Here is a 27,778-nt window from a genome sequence, read left to right on the forward strand (position 1 = left end):
TTTTTTTTTTTATAAACCCTAGGTGTACTCAGGGTGATCAGTTTTGGTGCATGTGGTTTACTACCACACTACAGTACAGTACAGTGTGTTTAGATCTTGCATGTCTGGAGGTGACTGTTTGACCTTGAGAATGAGAAAAGTGTTGTTGTTTTTTTGAGAGACAAATTGTTTGCTTTAGACAGTGATGATGAGCTGGAGATGGGGGGCGGCAGTGTGTGTGTGTGTGTGTGTGTGTGAGTGAGCACGAGCACTAGGCAGCCCGCCTCTGGCCGGCTGATGCTTTCGTCTCGTCCCTGTCCGTTGGGTTGAGGAGAGGGGGACAGAGAGAGAGGGAGAGAGAGACGCGTCCATGGGTGGCTGTGTGGGCAGTCAGCACGACTCCTCCGGCAGCTTAAACGAAAACTCAGACGGAACCGGAGGTAGGAAATGAAACTTACACGCCATGTTTAACATTATTATTATTATTATATATTATTATTATAATTTCTACACTACATGCTCCTCTCTCTCTCTCTCTAAACGTGTCTCTTCTCTTCTCTCTCACTGTGAAACCTCAGCCATCTTCTCTTTTAACCTTTAAACGCTTTAATCCCTTTGCACTTTTCCCTTTTTTGCTGTAAATATTCCATCTTTGTGCTAGCATGCTAGCTGGCTAACCCTCAGAGCCCTTGCTAGCTTTGTGGCTAGTCCAAAATGTGGGTCAGTCTTTATATAACACTTCTGCACAAACTACACAATGCACGGATATATAATTATAACTCGGTAACTCGTGTGTCTTTATGGGTTGTTTTTTTTTTTGTTTTTTGTTCTGTTTGTTTAATAAAATCATGGCGACTTCGATTAGAAACAGCTGCCTGAAGACTTTGGTGAACTTAAGGAGGAAAAGCTAACGGTTTTTTTTTCTTCTTCTTCTTCGTCGCGCTGTTGCCACGGAAACGGCGCGCGAGCCAATCTGTGCTGCATTTCCGGTGGTGATCAGCTCGCCTTAGCGGATCATTATTGAGAGGGTTGTTGTTGTTGTTGTTGGAGGACTTCCGGTACAGATGGTTTTAGTTTTATTATTAACGCGACGCATACAATAGCGCGTCATCATTTTAGGGGGCGTGGCTAGCGAGACAAAGGATGCTGCAGGGGAAACGGTACGGAACGCGTTCACGCATGACGTCACAACCCGCTTCAGTCAAGTGTGAACGCCAGAGCAGCACAGGCAAAAAAAAACAAACAAACAAAGAAGTGCTCTTTCTTAACGGCCGAAGTATGATATTGGTGTTAAAAGGGGCTGAGGGTGAAAAAGTGAATTTTTAGGTCATATAGCACCATTATCCCCGATCAATGCTTTGTCTATCTGTAAATATGCCTACCATATAAATATTTTTCAGTTAAAAAGGAAACACATTTGCTAAATAACGTGCATTCAAAAGTAGGTTATGGGATTTCATTAACACATTTCTATTCTCTGTCTTCATTTATTAAATCTCACAAAGTACAGTAAGCCCCAGACTTACGAACATTCGAGTTGCGAACGGAGATATGAACAGACCCCACGTTATGAACAAATTTCAGAAGTAGCTACAAAAAATAGACACTGCACTACACCAGATACCAATATTTACAATTATATACAACATTTTTACTGTGTAAGTGAGTGTATAAAATGTCCAAATTCCGTTATATTAAATACAGTATGTGTGCGCGCGTGTGGGGGTTTCAGTGAATCAGTCCAGGAACACGATAATCTGGCTGAAAATGGCTGTTCTGTGAAGTTGTCCTGATGGTAAATAACAGGATGGAGGTCTTCCCGGGCTCCCTTTAAACAAGGTTAGCTGACCCAGCTGCGTCACTGGGATTGCCCTTGCGATGTGGAGGCGCAGTCTCGCAAGAATATAATGCGGAACCAAAACACCAAATCTGTGTGTTTGTTGTCTTTTATGCTTTACATTGTATATTTGAGGGGTATAAGTCAACGGGGTGTAAAAAAGGGGTATAAGACTCACTTTGTCAGACTTACGGACAAATTCGACTTACGAACATGCTCCCGGAACGAACTCGTTTACAAGGTGGCGACTTACTGTATCGTGATGTGGTATTCTTGTCTTCAGAGAAAGCTGGTTAACATTTTCCACGAACTACTGTAAATCTAAATTTATTGCCAATTTTAAAGACATGCTAGAAAAACTTGTTCTTCAACGGTTAACTTTTTTTAAACAAAAATACAAATCTTAATTGTCATTCAGATGAAACTTAGATGGACAATTTATATTTCACATGAAAAAGACATAAACCTAAAAGTGTTTTTTATTCTAAAATGCAAAATTGTTAAGATATTTCAACAAGAATTTGCACATGGTTATGGACACTACAGATTCTTTGCTTTTTAAGGTTTTACCAATAACTAATTCAAGCAACGATGTTTGCAGGTCATATGCTCCCAGAAGCTTAAACCAATTTCCTCATAAGTAGCTTCTTTGGCCACACACATTTAGCAGGGGAACCATATCTTACTGTAGCTGAGACTTCCTAACATACTGCAAAATGTGAAACAAGAATTTCACCGTGTTGTGCGGTACACCTGATATCAATCAAGTCTGCATTTATTTTTTTGTCACGTTTCCACAGTTCTACAGCTCTCAGTTCTTTTGGCTCAGTTTAGCAGCTCATGGGAAATATCTGCAGATTAATATTCCAAGGTAAAAACAAACAAACAAAAAAACTACGTCATGATGTTTCAGGATGCTTCCTGCCTTGCAAGAGTCTGAGTAGAAGCAAAAAGATACTGTGTGTGTGTGTGCGTGCATTGACATATTCTGTATTTATTTAGTTTGAATCGAACCCTGATCTGTGTGTTTATTTTGGTGTCTCTTTTAAGGCAGGTGAGAATCCAGTCGACGCGTGCTCAAGCTCAGTTCACTTTTTACATTATCAAAAAGAGCGAAAAAACCCTAAATGTTTTGCATGTATATTTTCTGCCCTGCCACACCTCACATGATGTAACTATTTTATTTTCGGTTCATTTACTTAGTGTGGAAACAATCCGAAACCAAAATAGCAAACGAACCGAAGGAAAGTATCAAATGTCGCTCTGATTCAGATTCAGTAACCAGACTGTGACATGTGAAAGCACTCTGAGGCTTCTTAATGCAGTTTAGGATTCTCGATTAAACGCGATCGAATCAAATGCCCCGGGTATTTCTGGGTGTGTGCAGACAGACATTGAAATTTGAGCCAACTAAAGCGTCATGCGAGCGCCAGATGCAAAAACAAATGCCTGAAGGACAACAGGAGAAAAATATGTCCTGGGACGGAGAATATAAAAACGAGTGCTGCACAAAAATGAGTTTGTTGTATATGAATCATTATTAAATCATTATTGTTGGATCTTGTGGTGCAGGGGTGCGACCTCGGCCATGTCACAATATCATGATCCTGTTGTTGACCCGGATAAAAGGATGTTGCATAAATGAGTTTTACACGAAGAACCAAGCGAGCGTTGAGTAAAAGCTGAAGACGTTTTGTTTCAGTGTAAACCCTTAGTCACTTCGTCAGAACTGATTGTGATCTCACTGTCCGCGTCCTTAACGTTTACAATCAGCAGTTAAAATGTACGTTTTGTCGTGTCATGAGTACTACTGTTGCAAATTTCACTCATTTTTCTGAATGATCGACAGCTAATAATTAATAATTGAATAATAACAAGATGCACATTATTGTCTCACTTAAAACTCAAGTTTTATTAAAATATTTCTAGCATTACAAATCAAAAGACATTACTTTTGTGAGAAAAGTTATTAAAATATAAATACTGTACCCAAACAAACAAAATAAACCCAGCAAAGAGGGACGGACCTCCTGAAATGCAATGGCGCCTCCTGGTGGTGCAGAAAACAATAGCTGGTTGAGCTAAGGAAAAGTATTGTGCAAGAAAAACATTACCAGTTCCTACACATTTTTTTTAAGCTGTTATTTTCTTTTTACCAATTAATCAAATGATAGTTAGTGGTTAACATCCGATTTAGATGATTGAATCGATGGGTCTGTTTTTGCACTCGAATCGTTTAGATAAACTTTCGATTTAGATTTTTGCTAAATTGTCTAAAATGAATGAATTTCTTATAATGTACCATAATTTCTGCAGAAAATGCAAAAACGCTTTCATCTTTCCACGGAAGAGAGTATCGCTTCTTCTTCTTTTAAGGTTATGGGTGGTTTGTGCAACACCGCCACCCACTGGACTAGAGTGTGATAAAATAGATAAAACAAAACGAGACATCACGTTTTTTTTTTTGTTTTGTTTGTTTTTTTATACAAGTTATATAGGATTTCAATGTTTATTAAACACTTTTAATAGATTTTCATTACAGAAATATTGCATTTTTACAGCAGAAATATCGCTGCTTGGGATATTAGACAATTATCGCTAGTGCTACACAATCGAACTGAATTGAGAATCCAATTGAATTGCATCAACAGTCTGCCTCTGATTTACAGCCCTAATTGTGAAGGATAGAGGCGTAAGGAACGAAATCAACAGTCTCAGCTATGGATTAGAAAAGAGAGAGCGAGAACGAGAGAGAGAGCTTTGTAAGGAATCAGAAAAAAAACTTTGGACACAGTAAATGTTCTGATCAAAAGCACCGTACTGTTTATGCAACATGTTTGTGCCACCTGGTAATAAATCACACCGCAATGCAAATTAGGCGGCAGAAAGTTCTGATGTTAGCCCGCAGGTAAAGGTGCAACAGGTAAAGCTAGTTTCCATCAAAGCTTTTTCGGAAACACATCCAGCCATTTAAAGATAACAAAGGGGGAGATCTGTTATTTACAATCAGGGACTGGAATCAGCAGGGAGCCCCCGAAACGATATCATCACTGTACCTCACTGTCCATTACATTTGTATTGCGATTCTGTATCAGGATTTTATATATAATTTTTTTGCCCCAGATTTTATTACAATTGTCAACAAACTCTGCAAATAATTCGCTCCTACCGCACAGAATGCCAGAAAGCTGTGAATAGTTTAGAGTGCGCCCCCAGCAGGGTCGTACAGGAACTGCAACATATTACCACCAAATTATGACCCTTTACACAAAGAATCATGATACCTAATACATGATACGATTTTCCCCCAACTCTATTTGCCTATTTAACTCTATTGAATAATAGAAAAAAAGTATTGTACTATGTTTTCTTTTCTAAAGCTTATTAACCTGCAGAAAAATGAGTGAATATGTTTGCACACAGAAAGGATATATGGTGCCACACCCTCTTTTAAAAAGCTGGAACACCAAGTGGGTAATTTGTTAATGAATCATAAATCATCCTTGAGTCTTTGCGCTGTCTAAAAAAATATATTTCATAATAAACTTTTTAATGTTTTACTTTTTGTACAGAGAGCTGGACAAAGTTATTGATGTTGCTCATAACTTAACAAAAACATAACATATTGATTGTCTTCAAGGACAGCATGACACTGTGTGTGTGTGTGTGTGTGTGTCAGGTGAAATACGAACCTTTGGTCTGTTTTGCATTATGCAGCATTGTACTCCGTCTTTCAGGTCACTGATTGGTCGTCACGTGTCGTGTCGTGATCTCTCTCCAGTAAGAGTGACGTGTTTCACTGATTTGTCGCAGGTTGATTCAGGATGCTGGTGTTATTGTTTATATTTTATCTCTGTTTAGGTAAAAAAAAAAAGTAACGGTAATTTTAATCATGAAATTAAAATTTGATGTCGACCAGAGCCTCAAAATCTCCTTCATAAATACTTTATTTGACGTTCAGCACCTTCACTCATTTCATGTTTACACGTTGTACAGAAGCGGAACCGTGCAATTGTATGATGTCATCAGACTTGATCGGTTTTTGATTCAGAACAGATTTACACATTTTTGTTTTTCCGTGATATTTAGATAAAGTACTTTGTAAATTTGGTGAGATTATCATTTCTTCGTCTTCTTCTTTTGATATTATGGACACTTGGCGCAATATCGCCACCTACTGGACTGGAGTGTGGAGTGAAACCTCAGCTCTCAAATGGCTTTAAATGAGGATGTGGCGTTTAAACAATCGACAACACGGATTACGCAGCATTTCAGTATTTGTTATATTTTTATCAGTTTTAATAATTATTGAACGTGCTGATATCCAGAAATCAAATCGAGCATCTAGCTATGATCGACAGTTCGGTTTAAAATCAGATGGTTTTGAGAGGAATGTACAGCTTTATCACGTTCTTTTACTCCAGTTTTTGTGCTCATTGAGATTCTTTTCAGCTCAGCGTGAGTGTAAAGGATGACTACGTGCATAACCGTAGGCGTCCTGTGAGCTCGAACCTGTTTAAACGTTCTTCCCCTCTGCCTCGTCCTTCCTTATCTAAAGCCATGTCCTCTAACAGAACTTAATGTTTTTGTCTGAATGCATCTACATGACTCAATGCAGCGCTCCAGCATGACGAAGTGAACATGAACAGAATATTGTCTAATCCCGGACAAACACACACACACACACACACACACACACACACACACACACACACACACACACCAAAAGGACATGGCAAATAACCCCCCCACCCCCACCCCGGCTCCCACAGCACTTGTGGTTCCTCGGCGTGCGAGACGAGGCAGAAGTTGTGCAACTTGACCTGCCTCCTATCATGTGATCCAAGCAGAAGCGAGCGCTCACGTAAATGAGACATATGTTGCCATCGTCTTCTTTCCACTGCCGTCTTCTGCCCTCTGGGACACGTGACCCAGCTGGTGAGGATCTGAAACACACAGATGGCTCTGAGCCCCTTCATGCTTCATCGCATCATTAAAAATATTACGGATGTGGTTGTGTTCTCGTTCCACAATTTCACACACACATATACATATACAGTATAAAGCCACAGATCGTTTTTATTTTTCTCCAGATGTTACACGGCTTCAGTATAAACAAAATCTGGTCTTGCAGAAGCCTCTGTGTTGTTTTTGTTTTTTTGTCACTAAACATTTACAAGAAATGCCTTCCTACACATCAAGAGGCTGTTAAACTGACAAATATTCAACCACAGACAGCCGTCTCCAACAACCCCCCCCCCCCTCCATTCATCATCATCATCTTCATCATACTCCTCATGGTCCAGCAGCAACCTATCTGTTGCTTGTTTCCTGTTTACTTCCTGGTTTGGCCCGTGTACAGTAAGCACATGGTTATTAGACATTATAAAGTATGATTTTTCTATTGTTTCTTGCTTGTGTTCGCCATGAAGTATCTGATGAGTAGTTTAAGGACGTATTCGACTTCATGCTGAATGAGGAGAGATTTTGCTTGGATGCTTTTACTTCTAGTGCCTGTTATTCACTCAAATAATACGCTTGAATACTAAATGATAAAGAAAAAAATGTTAGGAAAAGAACAATTCAGTGACGTATCAGGATTATGTTTTGTAACAATTCAAGATTAGCACTGTCACCTTGCACCTCCGGATTCGATTCCCGTCTGGAACTCCACGTGTGCATGGAGTTTGCATGTCCTCCCCGTGCTTGGTGGGTTTCCTCGGAGTACTCGATTTCCTCCTACAGTGGCAAAGACATGCAGATTAGACTAACTGGCGTTCCCAAATTGCGTAGTGCGTAAATGAATGTGTGTGTGTGTGTGTGTGTCTGTCCAGAATGTACTGGTCTGAAGACCCCCCCCCCTGCCCCCCCCAGCGACCCTGCATACAGGATAAGAAGTATAGAACGTGAATGAATGAAGGAATATGTTTGCATTCGAGGTGGAGATAAAGTGCTGTTCCTCTGTACTCCTGCAGGTGGTGCACTCTAAACTGTTCACATATCGGGAATCGCAATACAAGTTGAATCGACACCCAAGTATCGCGATAATATCGTATCGGCGGGACCCTGGTGATTCCCACCAAAGTGTTAAAAATCACAATTGCAAATGTGTCAAGATTAGGGTCGCAAATTTTCATTAAATATTAATTATTAATGATGACACACATTTCTCCCTCAGGTTAAGCTGTTCTAGTGGTGAGGTCCGGTGTTTCCCCACACACTGATTTATTTGTATCACCCGCCACAGAACCCACGCTAGTGATGGGAAGTGCATGAACGATTCTTCTTTTTGAACGAATCTTTAACGTGACTAAGAAAAACGAGTATCTCAGAGAGTGATCCGTTCATTTTCTACTGGCCGCGCATGCGCAAATCATCGCAAAACCTCCGTAGGTTATGTACAGGAAACAGAACTGAACGGTTCTCTGTGACTCTTCTACTCCGAGTCGTTCGTTCTTTTCTCACGTGACTCCTATGGACGCTATGCGGTGCAATAGATTCAAAGAAACGAACGACTCCGACTGGAATATATACAGTGGTGTGAAAAACTATTTGCTCCCTTCCTGATTTCTTATTCTTTTGCATGTTTGTCACACTTAAATGTTTCTGCTCATCAAAAACTGTTAACTATTAGTCAAAGATAACATAATTTAACACAAAATGCAGTTTTTAAATGAAGATTATGTTATTAAGGGAGAAAAAAAACTCCAAATCTACATGGCCCTGTGTGAAAAAGTAATTGCCCCCCCTTGTTAAAAAAAAACTTAACTGTGGTTTATCACAGTTAAAAGTTCAATTTCTGTAGTCACCCCCAGGCCTGATTACTGCCACACCTGTTTCAATCAAAAAATCACTTAAATAGGAGCTACCTGACACAGAGAAGTAGACCAAAAGCACCTCAAAAGCTAGACATTATGCCAAGATCCAAAGAAATTCAGAAAAAAATGAGAACAAAAGTAATTGAGATCTATCAGGCTGGTAAAGGTTATAAAGCCATTTCCAAAGCCTTGGGACTCCAGCGAACCACAGTGAGAGCCATCATCCACAAATGGCAAAAACATGGAACAGTGGTGAACCTTCCCAGGAGTGGCCAGCCGACCAAAATTACCCCAAGAGCGCAGAGACAACTCATCCGAGAGGCCACAAAAGACCCCAGGACAACAACTAAAGAACTGCAGGCCTCACTTGCCTCAATTAAGGTCAGTGTTCACGACTCCACCAAAAGAAAGAGACTGGGCAAAAACGGCCTGCATGGCAGATTTCCAAGGCGCAAACCACTTAAGCAAAAAGAACATCAAGGCTCGTCTCAATTTTGCTAAAAAACATCTCAATGATTGCCAAGACTTTTGGGAAAATACCTTGTGGACCGACGAGACAAAAGTTAAACTTTTTGGAAGGTGCGTGTCCCATTACATCTGGCGTAAAAGTAACACAGCATTTCAGAAAAAGAACATCATACCAACAGTAAAATATGGTGGTGGTAGTGTGATGGTCTGGGGTTGTTTTGCTGCTTCAGGACCTGGAAGGCTTGCTGTGATAGATGGAACCATGAATTCTACTGTCTACCAAAAAATCCTGAAGGAGAATGTCCGGCCATCTGTTCGTCAACTCAAGCTGAAGCGATCTTGGGTGCTGCAGCAGGACAATGACCCAAAACACACCAGCAAATCCACCTCTGAATGGCTGAAGAAAAACAAAATGAAGACTTTGGAGTGGCCCAGTCAAAGTCCTGACCTGAATCCTATTGAGATGTTGTGGCATGACCTTAAAAAGGCGGTTCATGCTAGAAAACCCTCAAATAAAGCTGAATTACAACAATTCTGCAAAGATGAGTGGGCCAAAATTCCTCCAGAGCTCTGTAAAAGACTCGTTGCAAGTTATCGCAAACACTTGATTGCAGTTATTGCTGCTAAGGGTGGCCCAACCAGTTATTAGGTTTAGGGGGCAATTACTTTTTCACACAGGGCCATGTAGGTTTGGATTTTTTTCTCCCTAAATAATAAAAACCATCATTTAAAAACTGCATTTTGTGTTTACTTGTGTTATCTTTGACTAATAGTTAAATGTGTTTGATGATCAGAAAAATTTTTGTGTGACAAATAGGCAAAAGAATAAGAAATCAAGAAGGGGGCAAATAGTTTTTCACACCACTATGAGAGGTGAGCTACTCACTCTGTTTATTATAATATGTCCGTAGCTGCACTTTAATATTTTCATTACTGGAACTATAGCCAGAATTTGTGTATTTAGACGTATTGGGGGTCTTTTTATTGATAATGCAACATTATATTTTATTTCTGATCAGAACAACGAAATGAACTAAATGACTCAAAAAAAGATTTCTTCATTTTGGTAAACAAGATTTAAAGAACCGAGTCACTAAAATGATTCGAACTTCCCATCTCTAATCCACACACTGATCCCCTCCGATTATTTTTATTTAAAAAGGTAACAAAAAAGCGTATATGCCTATTTTTATAGTTTAAACCCTAAATATTCTTCCAAAACACTTTCATTTTATTTCAAACTCGGCTTAATGCATTACTCTTAAAAATAAATAAATAAAAGAATATAAAGGTAAACCCGTACACTGTGTCTCCCGCGGTGCTGGAATGTAAAACACCGCCGTGACCCCACTATATGAACTGTAATTCATTATCTTTTATATGGAAATTCAGCTTAATTTGTTTAGTTACAAAATTAGTAAATTATATTGATCTTAACAGTTTAGTGTTAAAACGGATGAACAATTATTATATATTGCCAAAAAAAAAAAACGCAAACAACTGAGGCCACAAACTCTGAACCGTGACTTAGTGGGCTTCGACTGTATTTGTTAACTTATTATTTTCATTTGCTTCTTCTTTGCTACCTTTTGTAAGAGTATATTTCTTTATAATCTTATCACTAAAAAACAGTAGAATAAATCTCGTTATATTGACGCACAACCCCAGGCATCGTTCGGTGTCTCAGACAGAATAAACCGTCCAGAGTTATTTTCAGCTCTCTCCTCTCAGACGTTCGCCCTGTGCGTGTGGAGCGTGTATTATAAGATCGACGTTCTTTTTCCTAGCGAGGTGGAGGAGGATGTTGGTCTGGTCGAGGCAATGGTTCCCAGATGTCGGCGGCACGTCGTGCGTCGGTGCCGTCCCGATGAGAAGCTCACGTGGCCTGAAACACGTCACCGTGCTCCATCTCTCTCTCTCTCGCTCTCGCTCTCTATCACACACACTGCAGCTAAACACCCATTTGGGATTCTTTTGCAAATTAAATTCACACCGTAATCCTGCGCGAACGTGTCTGATACAGCGCCTTGCTCTGGACGGATCTTAAAAGGCTTTTTCAAGGCCTGTTCACTTCAGATGCTCGTAAAAAAAAAAAAAAAAAGGTGATTGTTTGCACGTGTCAGGTTTGAGCCGTGTACTTCACGTCAGAGAGTGTGTGCTCTAGCGGCTTCCCATAAAGAAATTGTCATCCACTAATGCTCAAAATGTAATTATAAAATAATAATAAATACCAGTCAGAGATATCAGACATGATGTAACAAGATGTCATGAGCTAATCACTTAAATAAACATGCTTTAACTCGTTCATAATAAAAATAATTGGAATAAAATTAAATCATTAAATGTTTTTAACCTACGACTGCACATCAGACGGTACATAAACACTGGATGAACGTTGTTATATGGTTGTATCGGCGTTGCAATGACGTTTCCCGTTAGGATGATGATGGTTTATTTTTATTCTTCTTTTACTTTTCTATGAATTTTTTCCCAATTTTCTCCCTAATTAAGTCTTGTCCAATTGGGGGACACACACCACTGGGACAGCGCTATCGGCTCCTTCCGTTTGCGTGAGCTCAAAGACATCCCCCGGGAATTGAACTAGCGATCTCCTGATGAAAGGGCAAACGCTTTACCACTGAGCCTCTGTGATAATGTTTTTGAAATTTAGAATCAATATGATAAAATGAGGTTGAGATAACGTTAAATAAGTGACGCAAATACAGTACAATATTCTTCTTGTTATGTACGAGTTTTGGCAACATTGCCCCCTAGTGGTCAAGTGGTAAACACACATCGCTCTCACTACAGTGACCACAGTTCGAGTCCTGCTCAGGCCAATCTTAATCTTATTTTTTATCTTTTCGACATTGTGTTTGAGGCATTGGTCAATGTCGTTCTGACGTCATGTCATCAACGCCATTCTAACTTTCAAAAACAGCGGAATACCGGCGTCGTCCCAGTGTCTGTAACTTTGCCAAATTAACGTCACCGCAACGTTTCGTCAACCAAGAGATCCTGCTGGAAAGGCTAAATTTAAAAAAAGAGACAATTACTGTTTCTAAACAAAAATTCACATTCAAGTCCAACATATACAGCGATACCTCAGCACGTGAGGCGTTTTGGGCGCATTGACGCTGGCTAAGTTGTGCGTACGTCTGGGAGAAACGGCAGTGGAAAGCCACGCGAAGTGAGTTTACTTTTGTTTGGTTTTTTTTCATTTTGTGTAGGATTTAGTGAAGACGTAGCAACATAGCTCTCGAGAATGTTATCAAGGACGGTAGCAAGAAGAAAAGGGAGTCGCTTTGAGTTTGTTTTTTTACGCAGTCGGTGCCAAGAGGAATGATAAATTAAGGTTAAGTGAGGTTTAATGTCTATTTATTTCATATTTTACTTTATTTACATGTATTTTCTAAATGTTTTGATTGTTTTTATGTGCAAAAATATGATTATAGTGTTGGAAATTGGTAATATTGGTAATATGTTTGGTTGACTGGAACGGATTACCTGCATTTACATTATTTTCTATGGGAACATGCGTTTCACAATACGAAATTTCACCTTTAAGAACTCGCCTCGGGAACGGATTCTGATACTGTATTTTATGTCATTGTTGACAATTAATTTGACCGAAAAAATTTTATTCTTGAACAAAAGCTGAGATTTAACAGAGTCGCGTTAAGATCATCTTTTAAAACCTGTATATGTTGTTTTTACTGTTACATCATCATATTCCTTTACAGAATTTAGAGGATTTAGAACAACGAACATATCACAAAATTAAAGTGTGTTGTGTCCCTGATGAGCGAGCCGGGGGTGTCAGTGCTGAGGGGAACACTCCCTGAGATGACATGAGGGTGAAACCTTCAGAAGAAACCAGACTGGAAAAAAAGGAACACAGAGTCATCGGGGGGACACCAGACGCTATGATAAATAAACCCCGTCTATAAGTGACATCTATAAGTGTGTGTATGTGTGTGTGTGAGTGTGTGTGTGTGCGCGCTCCGAGGACGAAAAACAGTACAGTTGTGTAAGCAGGGAGTGTGTTCTAGTTGGATGAGTAAGTCTGATTTGCTGAAGTTCACTGATGGAGACATAAGTGCAAAAAAAAGAAAAAAAAAAGAAGAAATTGTTGGCATTTTCAGTTATAGAGCCGTCATAGTAATTGTAGTCTTCAGTGTGGTCCAGATTCGTCTCCATGGTGTCTTACGGTACCTTTAGGCTGTTCTCAGAGTGACAACCAGTAAGTAGACTTTCAGCCAGAGGTCGTCTTCTGCAGCGTGGGATCGCGGCTGTGACGAAGACATCACGCCGAATATCCTGCAATTTAAAGCTGGCGTTATTGTGTGAGTGTGTGTGAAAGCCTAACTCAATCCTGAGCACCATTAGGACAGGATTTCCTTCTTTTTAAAAAAATAAATAAAAATCACAGACGCCCAATCAGTTAACTCATAATAACAATAACAGACTTAGGTGAAGGCTCAGTGGTTCTGTCTTCCTGCGCAGTTGTTCCACATCTGTAAAAATTAACAAGATGCATTATTAATAATAATAATAATAATAATAATAATAATATTATGATGTCTTGAAGCTGACCCGGGCACAAGCGGGTTGCTGACATGAAGTGTCTATAAATAAACCACATCTATGACATCATCATAAAGGAATGGCTTTAAAGTTAAATATAGGTAAAAAATCCCTCTTGATTGTAACGCGGTCAGTTTAAACAAGAGAGTCTTTTTTTCTTTAGTTATTTTTTCCAATGCTCCGTTTCAGTGTCTGGATCAGAACTCTTTAACACACTGATCAATTTAGGAACTTTTTCTTCGTTTCTCGAACCATAAAAGGGGAAAAGTATAAGAGGAAATAATTTTTTTTCTGTAGCACATGATTTAGTGTGTGTGTGTGGGGGGTGTGTGGGTGTGTATAAATATAGATGTACAAGAGCGTTAATTCATGATGACATCCTCAGTGTTTCGCTGTACAAAAAGTTCAAACACAACTAAAAGCTGAAGACGTCTAGGCTATTTTGAGTGAAGCTAAAGCTTAACAGGTAAAAAAAAAAAGCACACGTTAGGCGTTAACTGCTAGCCGTACGTACTTGGGTTTCAAAACTGGCGTCCAAATAATGGCAGAACTGATCTGAGTCGATTAATAAGCCGGGGTCAGGGGTTTCTTCTTATATGAGGTCACATAAGAGGGATGGTTTTTTGACTGAAAAAAAAAAAGACTGAAAACAGTTGCATAAATACTGTATGTCCCTTTTAGATAAATAGATACATTATTGATCCCGAAGGAACTTCCAGAAATTAACGCTCCTCATTCGACTGCAGTATCGTTTCCATAGTAACAACTCAAAGTTACAGAAACGAAGCGTAGCTAATATACAGCGGATTTCCTATCTTCATAGCATGCTTTTTTTATGTCTGCTTAATTTTAATTGAGAGAAAGAGATCTTTAAGCTTAATTTTTCTTCTTCTTCTTTCTTGTTGTTTAACTGCGATTGGAATCCAGTAGGTCACATTACCGACGTCTCCCTCATCTTCCTGGTCTCTTGAAGCCTCCCAATCTAACCTTCCTTAAAAAAAAAAACTTTAAATACTTCCTTCCCTGATCTTGTCTTGTTCTGTGTCTCTAACTCTTCATCTGCTTTTATCCTGCACTTCCACACACACTGTCCTCTCTACACATCTCCCTCTTAGTACCCTTGGTTAAAGTGCTGTTGCATCACCGCAACCAATAGATCTCACTGTCCCTCAACTTCAAAGCCATTTAAAGCAGATTTTCTAGTCCAGCCTTCTCAAAAAAATAATTAAAATCCTCCTCCTCGATCCGTGACTCCCCGTTCTAAAAGATTTTTAACATTGCCTTCTGAGCTGTGACATCGTGCATATATTTCCTGCACGAGAGCACTGCACATTCGAGCGCTGGTGAGGAAACGGGTTTGTGCTACTGTATAGCGTGACCAAGAACAGGAACTAACTTGTAAAAAGTTTCATCGGTGATAAATTAAAAGTATAGTTGCAAGCAACAATGAGCGGGCCCAAGCACCCTGCGCCATCGCCAGCCGGGTGCACCAGAAAGACAGTGGGCAGACTGTGCACATGCATTTAAAAGGTACATACCAATACCATTATGGCATCATTTTAGAAAAGGGGAAATTTTATGTTTAGACCTCCAAAAAGCCCCAGATGCTGGAAAAAAGCACTATGATGCCCCACAGAAAGTTATTAATCACTTTTCAGCATAAGTTTAAGACGTCGTCACCGCTGACCTGTTTGAGATATCAAAAATCCCTCTGCAATTTTGCATCATCAATGTATTGAGATCACTTAGCCCCAGTTTGGTGGTGATCGTATAAATTCCCTAGGAGGAGTACATTAAAATCCATTGGGCATGTTTTGCAAATTACCCACAATAACTGACTTCTCGTTAAATAGACATGCGATGACATGCAATGCGATAGTTGTTCAGCTCAATGAGCTCTAAATGTGTACCGGGTTTTGTGTGCATACGTTCAAGTATGTATGATCTATGCAGCAAAATCTCAAGTGAGACTCAGGAATCCTAATGGCAGCAGATTCCAACCTGTCTGGTGAGTTTCATCACTGGGGGAAAAAAATCCTTGGAAGAACGAGAGGGCCCTCACACATTATGACGACATAGGGCTGATGTCATAGTGCTTAGGCCCTAAAAAGAATCATTATTGGGAAAATGATCAGCTTCAGGTCATTACATGAATAATTGTACTTTGTTATTCTTCACTTATCAAGCAGATCACGTCGAGTCAAGTTTTTCTGCCGTCCTTGCTTTTATTCATTGTTTTTGAAGTTATCACTTTTGGAATTATTCTTCACGTCTCTGACTCATCTGTTTTTCTGTCATGAGTAAAAAAAAAAAAAGACTCTCTCCGTGCTGAGTGAATTATTGATGTTCTGTGGCTGCAGTGGAGCTCTGTCTGCTGGTGAAGGTTACATGAGGTCCACATCATAAACAGAATGAACCTGAGTTGAAGGGAAAAAAATGGTGCTTTGCTTTCAGAACAAATCTCTGGTGAATGGCGATGCCGTTAAAGCACTCCAACCTTATCAGGACGTTTCTGCAAGCAGTTGGAGATGACTGAGAATGTTTTCACACTAGCGTACCTACATGAGTACACCTGCCCCTGTCATCCCGACAGCTTTCTGTGATTCCCTTTTTTATTTCTCACGTCATGTAATAATCCTGCACCCTTTTCACTTAGCCGTACGGTTCGACTCTTAAACGTGTCCTTGACTCCTGCGCGGTATAACAGCAGGCAGATGTTCGCCCTGATAAATCACTGGCTCTCCGCGCGGGGCCTCTGAGGTCAGTGTTTGAGATCCAGTCTCTATGAAAAGCAGCCAGAGAGTTTAGTAGTTAGAATTTTTTTTTCCTTCCTCGTCTCTGTTCGAGCCAGGATCCCCGGGTTCTTCTAAGGGCGCTACGGCTGCTTTGGTCTCCGGCGTAACAACTGAGAGGATTTCAGCTATTTCAGCAGACTCGGGTCAGGTCTGGAAACAGAAGCGTGACGCAGGGAAACCGTTAGTGAAAGGGAATGAGAAGGAGAATCTCTCCAGGGCTTCTGCTGCCCTGCCAGCCTTTTATTTCCCTCAATTATATCTTTTTTTTTATCTATTGATTTGTTACTTTTTCACCTTTGGAACATCCATAAATCAGGACTGTATTATTTTTAATAATGTTGTATAAAAACTACTGCTGTAATTTGATTAATTTTTTGTAATATAGTCACCTTATTATCTGCATCAAACGTGCCGTTATCACACACGGTCACAAAAGTGTCATGTGGTTAAAAATAGTAATGCGTAATAAACGCCTATTAAAAAATATATTTCACAATTATCTTTTTATAATATCTTTTAATATCTTTTTATTATTTTATAATATCTAAGCAACTGTTCAAATGTTCATTTTTTCATAAAAAGTACTATGAAATTCAAACAAATTGGTTAGTTATTTCTTGAGTAATTCCAGTGTCTGTGCTTTTTAAGTACAGTGGAACCTTGGATTACGAGCATGATTTGTTCAGGAGGCGGGCTCGTATTCCAAACCGCTCGTAAATCAAAGCAATTTCTCTCGTAAGAAATAATGAAAACTTAAATTATTTGTTCCTAAATAAATGCATAAAAGAAAATTAACACACAATATAAAGCAAAAATAAAACATATCAATCTGCACTTTACCTTTAAAAAAAAGTAAAAAATAAATCCCGACAGATAAGTGTTTCTGTTTATGCCCGCAGGCGCTGTGTGTGTGAGAGAGAAAAAGAAAGAAAGAGTGTGTGAACCAGCACGATGTCAAATTACACGCGTGCACACACACACAACGCACACATATAACGACAGAGAGGGGAAAATTAATTTTTAACCTCTACTGAGACTTTACACACGTGCTTTCAAACACAAAATAAAATATGTTTTACACACACACAAACACACGTGGTCACTGTTTTATAGTAAACAGTACACACGTGCACGGATGTTGATTATACCAGTAAGAGACGCGCACTAGGACCCAGCACAAACCGTTGGCTCAGTTGTGATCACGTGACGCTCAGCATCAAAACAAGAAGCGCATGTGTGATACATGATACTCGGTACTCGTAAACCAAGACTTGCTCGTATTTCAAGTCAAAATGTATTAAAAATCTTTGCTCGTCTTGCGGAACACTTGCAAAACGTGTTACTCATAATCCGAGGCTTCACTGAATTTATTATTTTGCTACTTAACATTTTAAAATAATGTCTTCTTAACGTGATCCTTTATGTCATTGTTAGTTTGTTTGTTTGTATTAGGGCTTATTGCCATCAGCTTTACAGGCTATTTCATGGCAGATACATATTAAACATTCAACTAATTTATGCGAACCAATATTATATTATAGATATATAACATCTATGTAAGGAAATGTAAGGGGGGAAAAACATGGCCTTGGCCAGAAAAACCAGATTTTACAAAAGGGTCTGTAAGTGCACTTGTGCTAAAAATTGTAAAAGTTTTTCTAGTTTTGTCTTGCAAATAAAGTTATTTAAATTTTGCTCTGAAAGAAATAGTTTTCTTATGGTATTAAAATTTGGGCAGATCAAAAGTATTTGTGTTACATTTAGAGTAGTGCTACAATGCAGACATTTTATAGCTTGCCATAAATTTGCTCTTAGCCTAGTTAAATATGTTTTAAGTCATACATTTCATACTTACAGATCATGTCAAAATAACTGCAATGTGATTTTAAGACTAAATCGTCCTACCCCAATTTCATTTTATTATGAATTTTTAAGAGAAGAGTTTTGTTTTTAAGTTTTAAACATATTTTAAGTTCATACTGAGTCTTATAGTATTCATACTTTGTCTTGTTGAAGTTACAGTAAAACCCTTAAACTTACAGAATACTGTCACTTTGTCAATTTAGTTGTTGATCATAAACTCTAAGTATCAGAATATTATCGTGATACATTACCTGATAAATTTCAGAAATTGTAACCAGATAAGGAGAATCTTTAATATAATCCAACACGAACAACCGCCTTGGTTATGTTTAATATACTTAATGTACACCGAATTTCTGACCTGTACCCTGTCCTGTCCTTTGGCGTAGTGGCCCTGGGGCGTAACCAGGCCCTGAAGAGGGAGAAGCCCAAATGGAAGAGCGACTACCCGATGACGGACGGCCAACTGCGGAGCAAGCGTGATGAATTCTGGGACACGGCGCCGGCCTTCGAGGGCCGCAAGGAGATCTGGGACGCGCTCAAGGCTGCCGCGCAGGCCTTCGAGAGCAACGACCACGAGCTCGCTCAGGCCATCATCGACGGAGCTAGCATTACTCTTCCACACGGTAAACACCGCGGCTTATTTAAAACATTTACATTTTTTTATATGATTATATATTTTATTTAAAGATTATAAAAATCTACAATTACAACTAAATTTAAAAGGGTGATAATTATAATAATTAGGGTGATAAAATAATAATTATATTTTAATTTCTAATAAAACTTAAATACATTTTACAATTTAAAATCACAAAAAATGTTATTGTTCATTACAATAAAATTCATGTACAAATTTATTTTTGTCTTAAGTAATTAAACCTATCTTTATTTTGTAACGTACAATTACAAATACATCACAGTTAAGATTTTTAAATGTTGGTTCTTTTCAGAATAGAAAAGTAAACTGGGTCTGAATGTTTGACCAGAAATGTACTAAGTGGGACAATCAGAGGACGTGTATTGTGTGTTTCGTACAGCGCTCATAACCAAACCAAGGTGTGAAAGTAGGATACCGCAGCTTGGTTTCTGAAATACCCGTCTATAGTAGCGCTGTTGGAGTTCAGTTACTCATTCAGATCCATTATTGATTGTTTTTTTTGTTGTTGTGTTTTACCCGGTGGTTTGACACAGCAGGGGGACGTGTTACAAAACCTAGGTCTGTGGTCAGTGGGGTCTTCGCACTGTGTGTCCTCATTGCGGGCAACTCTAAACTTTCTGCCCCACGTCATGCTCGCGTCCCCTGTGATGCCGCAGAGTGACACATCAGTCATAGTGAGCGATGATGCTCTCCACATTTCCCTGAAAGAGCTAAACTTAAGGGAAGGATCTCAACATGGGGGCTTAGAAGTCACTTTCTTCAGCTTTGGAGTTAACGTGGCTTCGGGCAAACTTTAGAAGAGTCTTTTTACAGCGATGAGTACACGCTGAGATTAAAGGTCAAGCCATGAGGTCGTACTTTCAGTTCTCCAGGTTTTATTTTTGGACGGAATTTGAGATCATGAGTACATGCACGTGTACAGTACTTTTTACTGCACTTATTCACCATGCCATGCCACCGGACCTCTATTAACAGTAGATATCGCTAAGACTTTACACCAAATTGATTTCCTGCAGTGGATTGGCACCCTGTCCAGGGTGTACCCCGCCTTGAGGCTCTGGGCTTCAGTCTGTACAGGATAAGCGCTGTAGAAAAGTAACAAATTAATGACTTGTATCACTTTCAAGTGTTAAGGTCGGGTGTTTGAGGCTCGGCACCATCACCACACTGCCATCGTTTAACCCTTGAGCAAGGCCCTTAACCCTGTCTGCTCCAGGGGGAGCTGTTTCCTGTCTGACCCTGAACTCTGACCGCAGCTTCCTAACTGGGATATGCAAAAAAAAATGAAAAATACAATGTCAATTTACATTTGCATTAAATCAATTAAAAAACATCAATCAAGTAATTATCGTAAGTATTGCACCATGTATTCTTTACAATAAAATTCATGTGCAAATTTATCTTGTCTTAAGTAATTAAACTTATTTTGTAACGTACAATAACAAATACACCAAAATTAAGATTTTTTTTTAAATGTCAGTTCAATTTTTTATGGAGTAACTCTTATAAGTAAAGAAGCAAAATTATCTGTTATAATAAAATAATAAAATTAACATTTAAGAATAATTAAATATGTCTAGAATTAAGCTTAATAAATACAATTTGGTTTATTTTCACTTTATAATAATAATAGTAAATGAATATGACTATAGTCAAGATATTTTTTTACTTCCTGAGATTTCTCATGTTTGCAATGTGAAAGTTGTAGTGAAAAATTAAAATTGCAAAATAAGTATTGCACCATGTGACTCGTGTCCACTGAGCTGACTTAAATATGTAGTATTTCAAGCTTTTATTAAATACTAATATTAAACAGGTATTATTTGTACCGTATTTAATAAAATCTGATTACAGTTTGATTTTAAAAGACTTAGACCTCATCTAAGAAACGAAACGATTTGTATAAAGGGCACCTCATATGCGGAATTCAGTCTCCAGTGTGTCCTTTTTCCCCATTTTATATTGACTGAAGTTTAAAAAAGCAGTTTAGATTCCCCCCCCCAATGTGACCTCATATAAGAAGAGCCCCTCCCCCAGTTTGTTGCTCAGCTCTGCTGTTTTCTGGAGGAACGTGGCTCAGCAGGAGCTCATTTACATTAATTATTGAAATGATACATTGAGGGTTCGAGATATAATCCATCAGAAATAATCCATCATCATTCAAAGAGCTTTAATCTTCCAGATGTATATAAAATATGCAGAGTATGTGAACAATGTTCCTCTGCTCTCTGCTAAGGATTTTCCTATAAGAAGAAAGCATTTGGCACTAGAGGCATGAATCGATGTAGGGAATGTTCCTTTATATGAATAAATAAAAAAAAGATGGGTTTATATCTGGAATTCAGAATGTCCATTTTAGGGGCAGGTTTGGATGGAGGGAGGTTTCGGGAGCCCCTGCCCTGAGGAAGCTTCTGGGACGCGGTATTTTTGCGTACGAGCGCCGCTTTGTTCTCGCGCTCTTCTCGTGTTCTCCTTCAACATTCCAAGCCATTGTGTTTTGTAAACCATTTTCCTGTGGTATGTTAACGAGAAGTCCTTGATGAGGATGTTAAATATTTGAGAGAAGCTCTTGAGTAACTCCGTGTGATGTGTTTGTGGTTCTGCATCCAGCCTTTGTGCGTGTTTTTCCGAACCATCTGGTCTTTTTCATTCTTCTCACGGTGCTGGAGGAGATCCAGCGGACGCTCTAGCCGCGGGAAACACACTGCCTCGTCAGTTCAATGGCCGAGTCCCTGAGGTTTAAAGGTTGTTAGGAATGAGTTTTTGGGAAGGTCAGGAGAGGGGACGCACCAACCGGTGGTGGAACAGGTGGAGACCAGAAACCTGAGCTTCTTCAGGTGTTAGTCTGAGAGAGAGAGACAATACGATGGAAACACTAGACAATATTTAGACGTGTGTGTGTGTCTGGTCTATCAGATTCCATAAACAGGCAAAAATGGTGAAAAGGTAGGCTGTGGCCCAAAAACGATCTTTACTTTTAAAGAAAACATAAATATATTTTACTCAAACAACATGGAAATGTTTTTATTTAAGTGTCTGCAAAGATCACACCGGCGAACAAACGCAGCTGTCTGGGGAAAAAGTCTAAAACCTCGTTTATCCTGTGAAATGGAATCGGCTGGTAAAATAGTTTTCATTTATTTATCCATGTATTGATTGACTGCTGTGTCACTACGTCAGGAATAGAGCCGTGTGATTTTGTTGCTCGCTTATATTTATTAAATCAACTGGTCGGTTATCAATTCTAAATCATTTCACACTTGAATCGTGAATATTAAAAGATCTAAAAGCACAAAATTCTTTTAAAATATTCTGCAGCTTTTGCAGGAAATACAAACCACTTCAATCTTCTGCAAATGCACCTGCAAAATACTCTTGTTTTACAAGATTATCGCTTGTTCTTCTTCTTTTGAGTTTATTATCAGTTGGTGCAATACCGCCACCTGCTGGACTGGAGCAGACGATCGGCCGGAAGAAATTGATTATGCCTCTGCATGAGACGTGACATTTAAACTCTTCGCAACATTACAGTATTTATTAGATACTTTTGGTTGTTTTTAGTATTTTAATGCAAAGAAAAAAAATTAAGAATCAAATCAGAATCTTATCTCTGATTGACAGCTCTGAAAGTTGAAAATAAATATCTGACTCCTGAGCTTAGATCAGAAAGCAGGAAAGTCCAACATTGAAATCATTTTGCGCTCAGCATTTCTAAAATAATTAGACACAGCCGAGACCGAGCAATGATGATTTTATGTGGGAAAAGTCAGAAGCAGTGGGAGAACAGTCGACATCGTTCACACACCCGTCTGTGCACCTTATGTACGTCTAAAAGATTTAAAATGATGTTGTTTAGATCAGTGTTTTGAAAACTTTATTGAAAAGGAATGCAATGACGAACCATCACGAGCCAGCTCACGAAAAGCGTTATTTATAAATCTTGAGAAAAGTTTATATGTGCATGAAGGAATGTTACTGATCATTTTTATTGCCATTTAAACATTGCATTGTATTACCTCGACTCGTAAACTAGATGTTTTTAGAGAGATACATATGATGATAAATCATAACCTTATATGCATGTCTTGTTGAAAATGTTAAAATATGTTAAAAGTCAACAATGAAACTAGACTTTACAAATAATTCCAAATGAACGCGTTTATAATCAGAGTTCACAGACTGTCTGATTCGTTGCAGACTGCAGACGGAAACTGTGACAATGGGAGAAAATTTTCATGCTACCCCGTAGGACTAAAAGCTGTACTGCAGATACACCAAAATGCAGACACCCCAGATATAGTCTCCTGCGCCTCACCTGTGGGCTGCGACCCAGTGTCTGGAAACTAAATGCATTAGACGCGTGTCAGAGCCAAAACAAGGTTTTCTCTCCTTATCAGGTTTCGAAGTGGAACTTTCAATCAATTCGATCAATTAGTGTCAAGATTCTATAAATATCCTGATTTGATATTAAATTGTTTGTAGATTTTGTTACAATTCTAAGCAAACTCGCTTTTACCACACAGGATGCTGCGCTTCCTGCTGATGTGTGAATAGTTAACAGTGTACATGCACAAATTTTGGCTTTAGTTCCAATAATAAAAATATTAAAATGCAGCTAAGGATGTATTATGATAAACAGAATGAGTAGCTCAACTTTCATATCTTCTAGTCCGAGTCGTTCGTTCTTTTGAATCTAATGCACGTGATAAAAGAATGAATGACTTGGACCAGAAGATTCATGAGTTGAACCGCTCATTTTTGTTTCCTGCACATAACCTACAGAGGTTATGCGATGCTTTGTGCATGCGCGCCCAGGATAAAACCATTGAATCACTCTCCGAGACGACTCGTTCTTCCGAGTCAAGTTAAAGACTCGTTAAAAAAGAACGAATCATTCATAAACGACCCATGACTACTTAGATTTAAGAAACGATTTTTGGCTGACACTGGAGCCAGGACCATTCGTAGTCCTGCTCAGTTATCAGAAATATCCTTGAACACAGATTTGTCTCTGCTCGAGCCTTAAATTTAATCTTAAACTGAACTGACTAGGAATTGGGTCACATTTAACTGATCGTGTAAACGAGGCCTAAAAAAAACAAGAAATTGTGAATCTGATTTAGCCGAGAAGATTGACGTTACATTCGAAGGTGTTTAATAATGTCAACAAATTAGATTTGTTAAGAAAAACTAAGTGTCTTTTGTAGATGTTTAAAGTTCGATGCTTGACCAGTGGTTACCTTGGTATTGCATCTGAACACTTCATCCGTAAGTGCACGTCTAAATCAAAGCGTGTATAATCCCAGTGTTTGGACCAACACGTGTTAATCAGTGTGTCTGATCCTTTTTTCATTTCTCCACGCGAGTGACAGAGGTGTAAAAGCTTCACACAAGCGCTCGGATCGCAGCGAGGCCCTCGCGCCGTCATTCACAAGCTACTGTACTGTAGGTTTCTCGCTTCAGGTTGAGGTTTGCGGTTCTTTAAACCAGGGGATTTTCACACGGTCATTTAGAAATTGAAAAGAGAACCTGTGCTGGGTGACAACGGGAGGGCAGGAACGTGTGGGCTTTGAATCACTTCAGTTTCCCCTCACTGTCTTTTAGTGAAAGTTATTGTGTGACTGTACAGTATATACAGTCTTGCGTCATCGCCAGTGAAACCCCAACAGCCTCACCACTAATCCACAACGCATGACTTGAATTGATTAAACAGAGCTCGGCTCGACCCAAAATGTCAGTGACATGAGGTCATGTAGAGATGACCCTCGACCCGAAACTGTCACAGAGGGACGAACCGACACGCGTAGCAGATTTACCTTTTGTGTCATGGATTTCCAACGAGGTGAAACTTTCCCTGACACTCCACCAGGGAGCTTCTTTTTTTTCCTCTCTGCTTTAGGTTTCTGCTGCCGCGTTCCATCTCTGAGTGACTTCCCCTATTATGATTATTATTTAGTATTATTATTTATTATTATTATTATTATTATTATTATTATTTGTTTTATTTTTTTTTGTTTTTATAATTATATAAAACAATTATTGGCAAATGTAAAAGAAAACACTTTGTTTCTAATCTAATTAGAAGTCTTTTTTTTATGAAAAAACTAAAGATTAGTTAATAATAAACAAGAGATCTGAAATGTCCATGTTTAACTAATTTTTGTCAAAAAATATGTATATAAAATATATATATATATATATATATATATATATATATATATATATATATATATATATATATTATGAATGAATATTTACATAAAATTTTTATATTATATATTTAGTATAAATAAGGAAATTAAATATTTGTGTCTATTAAATATGTAAATAAATAGTTAAAATAAATGTTTATTTATTAATATTAAGTATAATATTAAATATTTTGTATAAATAAATAAATGCTTACAAATACTTTAAAAATAAATATATAATTCCATTAAATAAATTAAATTCAATAATTTCCATTATTGGCAATTTCTTTTTATTTATTCAAATAATAACAAAGATTATTTTTGTTTCTGATTTTGATCTTTTTAATTTTTCTGTTTTCTGTTCTTTTTTTCCCCTTAAAATCTATTTCACGGTGACATGATTGAGTGTTAGGAAAAATAAATATGGTGATTATAACATTGAGACAACTCCTAACCTGATCCTTCATTTCTCACATAGATATCTGTTTTTGTGTGTGTTTCTAACCCAGGTGCTCTAACCGAGTGCTATGACGAGCTGGGTAACCGCTACCAGCTGCCCGTGTACTGCCTCTCTCCGCCCGTCAACATGATCGAGGAAAAGAGCGAGACGGAGACGCCCGAGGCCCCCGAGGCCCCGCCCACCGAGGGCCACGAGTGCCAGCTGCGTCTGCGTCTCTCGACGGGTCGCGACCTGCGTCTGGCCGTGCGCTCGGGAGACAGCGTGCTGTTCATGAAGCGGCGTCTGCAGTCTCAGGAGGGCCTGGAGGCGTCCAGTCAGCGCTGGTTCTTCTCGGGCCGGCCGCTCAGCGACCGCATGAAGCTGCACGAGCTCAACATCTCCAAAGACTACGTGGTGCAAGTGATCGTCAGCCAGCCGCCGCCTGTCGAGAACTGACGCTAAAAAAAAAAAAAAAAACTGGCCTTTTTTCTTCTTCTTCTTTTTTTTCCGTCTCGTTTTCTGCAGAACGTTTGAGATCTTGCCTGGACTGCAAGCGCGCTGCTCTAAAGACGGACGTGAGAAGATTCATGAAGTGCTTTCTCTTCTCTTCTTGTTTTGTTTAAAATTTTTGTTATGTCTGCAAGGCAGACCTGAAATACGGACGTCTGAAACTCTGTGAGACTTTTCTACAGCCAGACCTCGTCTCGGCCTTTAACCAATCGCTTTTTGTAATTCGTTTAGTTTTTAACTGAAAACTTTTCTCCTGAACTAATTAGGGAATATAAGCATATATATATATAAATATATAAAAGAAGGATTTCATTATATTCATTCATTCATTCATTCATTCATTCAAATGTCTGTCTCTCTTAAAGTCAGGTGAGCATCTTGGCGACCTTCTTGCTGCGCTCTTAAAACAATCTCAAGTCAATCGGCTTTTGGTTTCTTTCTCCTTTTTTCTTTTTTTTTAGGTTCTGCAGAAGCGAAGCTGTGGGATTTTTTTTCTTTTTTTTTCTTTTGTGTAATAAATCAGCTGTTTGACCTTTCGTCTAGATTTCGGCTCATGTGCTTTGAAACAGGGGAAGCGTCACATCGCACTCGGTGCTCTACATCTGTAATCTAGATGAGATCCGAGGCATCGATCCTCTGCGCTGCTGCGTCACGTGTCGCGACAATTCTCTTCGTTTCCTCCAGGTTTCCATGGCACTATCTCTCTCTCGCTCTCTCTTTCTCACTGAGTGCTGTATTTTAAAAACGGGGTCTAATCATGAACGTAGGGCCCGAGGGAAAAAGGAAGTTCCGAGTGACTGACGGTCTCGGCGCGGTTCTAAGAAGATATGTGAACGTCCTTCGTGTTTTTAAACGGCCTCCGTTCTGTCCAAGGAGAAATGGCAAAAACGTTGGCTTATTTTAATGATATGGAATGTGTTTTTAATTAAAATATGAACATTTCTACTCCATGGTTCTGTGCTTTCCCAGTTCTTTCCTTCTCACCCCTCATTCTGTTAATCTGCTCCCATCAGATGGATTATCTCCTTAGACAAGTAGGGTTTATCGTCACCACGTCTGCATAAAGTTAGAAGCGTCTCGAACCGAGACACAGTTCATGTGAGCGTAAACAATTAGTTTATGATTTTTTTATTCAAGATAAAAACAAGAACTTTTGTCTCAAACAAGTTTACAAAATACTTCATCATCTATTATACATGATGCCTTTATTCAGATTATTATATCCAGTAATATATTTAGCGTTATATTTTATTATGCTATACCATGCCTAAAAAAGGGTGTGTGGTGTGTTGCGTTTATGAAATCAATTAAATGTTACAGAGAAAATGAAATTTTATTTCTGCATGCAACAAAAACCTGGGTTGAAGGTTACGTTTGATAATATACAGAACTTGATGTCTATTTCGTATTTATGAAATAAAAAGCCGAACTTAATTTTTTTTCATCTTCAGCAAACCAAAAATGCCGTCTGCGTAAAAAGTAAAATAAAATACATTTAAATTAAATACTCATTATTTATTTTTTCCAAAGTCACATGTGGCTCAGGAGCCGCGGGTTGCCAACCCCTAGTCTACAGTAGGTAAACATATATAAACGTTAAAAAGCTAGCAAGAGTTGGTGTAATACCGCC

General features: G+C 38.7%; 1 protein-coding gene across 1 annotated transcript; it reads left to right on the forward strand.

Moving 5' to 3' along the window:
* The first annotated feature begins 226 nt into the window (after positions 1-226).
* On the forward strand, positions 227-27,098 carry ubtd2 (ubiquitin domain containing 2). The gene is made up of 3 exons (XM_053477834.1): positions 227-419; positions 18,737-18,973; positions 25,709-27,098. The coding sequence occupies exons 1-3, from the start codon at positions 350-352 to the stop codon at positions 26,092-26,094; spliced, it is 693 nt and encodes a 230-aa protein (XP_053333809.1). The 5' UTR covers positions 227-349; the 3' UTR covers positions 26,095-27,098.
* The last annotated feature ends 680 nt before the right edge of the window (positions 27,099-27,778 follow it).

The sequence above is a fragment of the Clarias gariepinus genome, chromosome 19 (genome assembly GCF_024256425.1).
Source record: "Clarias gariepinus isolate MV-2021 ecotype Netherlands chromosome 19, CGAR_prim_01v2, whole genome shotgun sequence".
Classification (NCBI taxonomy): domain Eukaryota; kingdom Metazoa; phylum Chordata; class Actinopteri; order Siluriformes; family Clariidae; genus Clarias; species Clarias gariepinus.

What these genes read in the sequence shown, in the direction of transcription:
- ubtd2 (XM_053477834.1), top strand. Translation starts at nt 350, where the DNA reads ATGGGTGGCTGTGTGGGCAGTCAGCACGACTCCTCCGGCAGCTTAAAC. An exon ending in AAACTCAGACGGAACCGGAG is followed by an intron (nt 420 to 18,736) that starts GTAGGAAATGAA and finishes CCTTTGGCGTAG; the next exon opens with TGGCCCTGGGGCGTAACCAG. An exon ending in TAGCATTACTCTTCCACACG is followed by an intron (nt 18,974 to 25,708) that starts GTAAACACCGCG and finishes TTTCTAACCCAG; the next exon opens with GTGCTCTAACCGAGTGCTAT.